The 4,338-nt window shown below is 34.2% G+C and overlaps 1 protein-coding gene across 3 annotated transcripts in view; it reads left to right on the forward strand.

Annotated features, from left to right (window-relative positions):
• The window catches only part of Rabep1 (rabaptin, RAB GTPase binding effector protein 1), a 99,304-nt gene that overhangs the window by 53,248 nt on the left and 41,718 nt on the right, over positions 1-4,338 (forward strand). For all 3 annotated transcript variants that reach the window (XM_013013297.1, XM_013013299.1, XM_013013298.1), the window contains one exon: positions 1,003-1,122. In XM_013013297.1, the coding sequence (XP_012868751.1) occupies positions 1,003-1,122 (120 nt within the window). The remainder of the gene's footprint in view (positions 1-1,002; positions 1,123-4,338) is intronic.

Consider the following 4,338-nt stretch of genomic DNA (forward strand, 5'->3'; position numbering starts at 1 on the left):
TGAAGTTGTAATCTCATATTTGTATTAATAAATAACTTGATAAATCCTCTGCTTCCTCCCTTCCTTGTTTTTTTCTCTGCTGATTCTTGTCAAATGACCCTTATAAGCTTCCCAAACTAGTCCTATCTGTGAAGATATTTTAAACTAACATATCTTTTCCACATAGTACTTCAAAGCAGAATAGGTGAAGACTTTGGTAAGGACCTGAAACAAATTGAATTGAATTCCTCTTTTTATACATTTTGAGAAAAAAATTCCCTTCCTGTTTTGGGCATAGATCATATTTTCTCTATGTTGAACAATTTATGGTAAGTTTAAGCTCATTTACATTCAGTGTTTAAGGTTAATTTTCATTTTCATTAACAGGGTGAGACTAGATTTTATGGATGAGATACTTTCTAACACATTTGCTTTGTTATTTAAGAAATCAAGGATGTGTACAAGTTGTTATGTGGAAAAACGAACTTTACAACTTTGGTGGGAGGGGGAGGATTGGGAGTGTGGGGGGAGGGGAGGATGGGAAGGATGGGAAGGGGAAACAAAGGAGGAGGCTACAATGCTTGATAAGAAATGTACTCATTATCTTGCCCATGTAATTGTAACCCCTCTGTACAGTATTTTTACAATAAAAAAAAATCAAGGATGAGTTGATGGGATATGTCATATGCATACATGAATGTCATAATAAGCCCCCTCCTGTAACTAATGTAATACTGATTTAAAAATCTTTTAAAAATTAAAAGGAACTCAAAACATGTTGCATTGAATTAATTTCTCAAATTCACTAAAAAATTCTAAATGAAAAAATTGGGGAACATTTTAATCATTTGATATTCCTAGTAATGCACCATTTAAAAATTAAACTTAATTCACTTGTGAATAATTATAAAATGAAGTGCCTAGTACTGTTATTTTACATTAATTTTTGGCACATTGGTCAGTCAAGAGTTTCTTAGAAATACAATGTATGAGTAAGTTGTATTTAACTCTTTATAACCATAGGCCCAAGAGGATGCTGAGAAACTTCGGTCTGTTGTGATGCCCATGGAGAAGGAAATTGCAGCTTTGAAAGATAAACTGACAGAGGCCGAAGACAAAATTAAAGAGTTGGAAGCCTCAAAGGTTGTGAAACACTTATAATCTATCTGCCCTAATGCCTACAACAAATTTACAATCACAAAGGGAGGAAAGTTCATTTAAACTATGGATTTGAAATATAGAAGAAAAAGAAAAACAGATTATTTGTCTTAGGACTTATTTAAAATAACAGAAATAACTGCAGTGAAGATAATTTTTCCTATAGATACTTTAATTTTAATAATGATGCCTTATCATTAGTGGTTACTTTGTTTCAAAGTTAATATTCATTTTCTTATCAATATAAGATTCAGTTTCATTTTCCTGTTTATGGAAATGAACTGAAAACTTGACTTTGTTTTCTGATGCTAGCCTCAAACTTAATCTTTGAGAGATGATATAGCTGTACTATAGGTTAATTTGTTGGCCCATAAAGACACAACAGAGAAGATACTAAGGGAACATTGAAAATGTTAATAATTCAAAGAAAACAGGATACTCAAGGTCTTGCTTAGTGGTCGAACACTATTTTAACCTCAGTCAGTAAGGAAGGAAACAATGGAAAAAAGGATAAGTGAAAGCATAAAGCAACAATATAGAAATAAATGTTAGCATACCAGCTTAGATTTTTTAAAAATCTCAACTTTATACTGCTGATAAAAGATACATCTTGGCGCTGGGAAGGTGGCTCAGTGGTAGAGTGCTTACCTTGCATGCATGAGGCCCTGGGTTCGATTCCTAAGCACCACGTAAGTGAAAAGAAAAAAGCCGGAAGTGGCGCTGTGGCTCGAGTGGTAGAGAGCTAGCCTTAAGCTGAAGAGCTGAGGGACAGCGCCCAGGCCCAGAGTTCAGGCCCCACGACCGGACCCCCCCCCCAAAAAAAAAGATACATCTTATAAGCCACAAGATAATATTAAAAATAAGGGAATAGGTAAAAATGTACCTCCTAACCTTTAACTGGAAAGAAAACGAAACCCCATATAAACAAGTTTAATAGCAAGTAAATAGGATAAGGGAAAGATGAAATAACAGATAACAAGGGACTCTATCTCATAAACAGTTCCTCAATAAAGCAGTCATGAATTTGAATGTACCTTACATTGTCTTAAAATAGCTAAAAAGTAAGGATAAGAAGAGATTGATAATTCCATTACAGTAGCAGATTTAACCTTTAGAGAGAATAAGTAGGAAAATAGGGTATTTTTATAAGAGTTCTGAAAAGTCAGGTTTATAATTTAGATTTAATAGACACACCAAACCCTCTCTCTATCCAAGAAATACATACTGTATTTTACAAAGTTGGAGAGCATGGCAGTAAAAAGGTGGGCATGTAGTAACCTAAGTGACCTTGGGCAAATTACTTACTGTGCTCTGGTTTTTCTCAACTGTAAAACAGGGATAATATGCCTGCCTGGCTCAGAATATTATGAGGATCATTCAAGTTAGTACATAGAGACACAGGATATTCACGGTAGAGCAAGCACCTGCTTAGCAAGTGCAAAGCCCTGATTTCAAACCACAGTACCAAAGAAATGAAAAAACAAAACACTTAGGATAGCACATGGGGCCAAGTATTTTCAGCTTACTTTTTGTAGTATGTCTGAACCTTATGATACATAAAACTTTTCATATTGTCATCATTTTTCTAGAAGGTCAACAGATACTAAAGAACTGATATGTCAGTTTAGTTTCCTAATCACAGATTATATAATCATTTAAAATAGAATGATAGTTAAAACAAGATGACTAGAAATGAGAAAAATGCTCATGGAAAAAAAATCACAAAATATTTACCTCAAGTTTATTTTAAAAACTACAAAATAAATGAAGGAAATAATACAAGCAAGAGAAGAAATTAGTTAGATAGAAAAGCAAAAGGCAATAGAAAATATTAACAATGAAAAATGAGAGTATTTCAGTAGACATATCTCTAATAAGACTATTAAGAGGACCAGCACAGTGGTGCATAATCCTGGCTACTGAGATGGTAGAAATTGGGGACAATCATAGTTTGAGGCGAGCTCTAGCAAAAAGTTACCAAGACTCCATCTCAGCTAACAAGCTGGGTGTGGTGATACTTGTGATCTCAGCTGTATGGGAGGCATACATAGGTAGGAGGATTGTAGCCTGAGGCCCTTTCTGTGGAAAAACACAAGACTTATCCAAAAATAACTAAAGCTAAAAGGGGTGGGGAACTCAAGTGGTAGAGTACCTGCAAGTGCAATGTCTGAGTTCAAACTCCAGTACTGCCAAAAAGAACAACAAACAAAAAAGACTAATCAGAAAAAGAAAATAAAAAGACAAATCATTAGAAATGAAATATAGGACATGATTACAAATCAGTAGATTTGAAAATAGTAAATATAATGAATAGTGTCATCCCAATAAATTTCATAAAGGAGAAAATGAAAAAAAAAATTCTGGTAGGCATGGTGGTGTACCTGTAATCCCAGCGCTCCAGGAGAGTTCACAGCCAGTCCTGGCTGTGTAGCATGACCCTGTCTCAAAACAAAACAAAAACTGGAAAGGAAGTAATGGAACTGATTAGATTGTCTAAAAAACGCAGAGAACATACAATAGGTTATTAGAGATAATAAGAGCCCAACAAATTGAAAGCTGTTTTGTTGAGATTAATACAGAAAACAGGTGTTGCTATACCCCAGTATTATCCAAGTAAAGAGTGCCACGGGGATAAAGTACTCTTATTTACAACAGTAAAAATTCTTCTAGTTACCTAAGAATACATCTGAACAAATAGGCAAGACATTTATAGAATGCATTATAAATGGAGACCTGAGTATATATGTTCTTTAACCAATAGAACATGGTAAAACAGTATGTCCTAGAATTAATTTATAAATTTGAAATCCAGCAGGATTTAATAAGGAACTTGACAAATACATCTTAGAATTCTAAAGAAAAGCAACAGATTTGAAATATACCCAGAAAACATTTTGAAGAAGGTAAGTTGGGAAGATTTGTCCTGCCAACCAGATAATAAGATACAACCATATCCTTAGTTCACCCCTCCGTACTACCTTCCCCTGGTTGGGGAAGGGGGAAGGGGAGACAGTAAAGGCACTAAAATTAAGACAGTTACTGTTTTCTGCATAAACAAATGGAACAGGGAAACAGAATATTGAGCTCCAAGATAAACCTATATGTATGTGAAGATTTTGATATACATTACAAATCAATGGGGAAAGAACAGATTGCTTTAAAGTATGATTTTCGATATCCTAAAAAAAAAGAAAAAAAAAA

This window comes from Dipodomys ordii, unplaced genomic scaffold, assembly GCF_000151885.1.
Source record: "Dipodomys ordii isolate 6190 unplaced genomic scaffold, Dord_2.0 Scaffold19, whole genome shotgun sequence".
NCBI lineage: Eukaryota > Metazoa > Chordata > Mammalia > Rodentia > Heteromyidae > Dipodomys > Dipodomys ordii.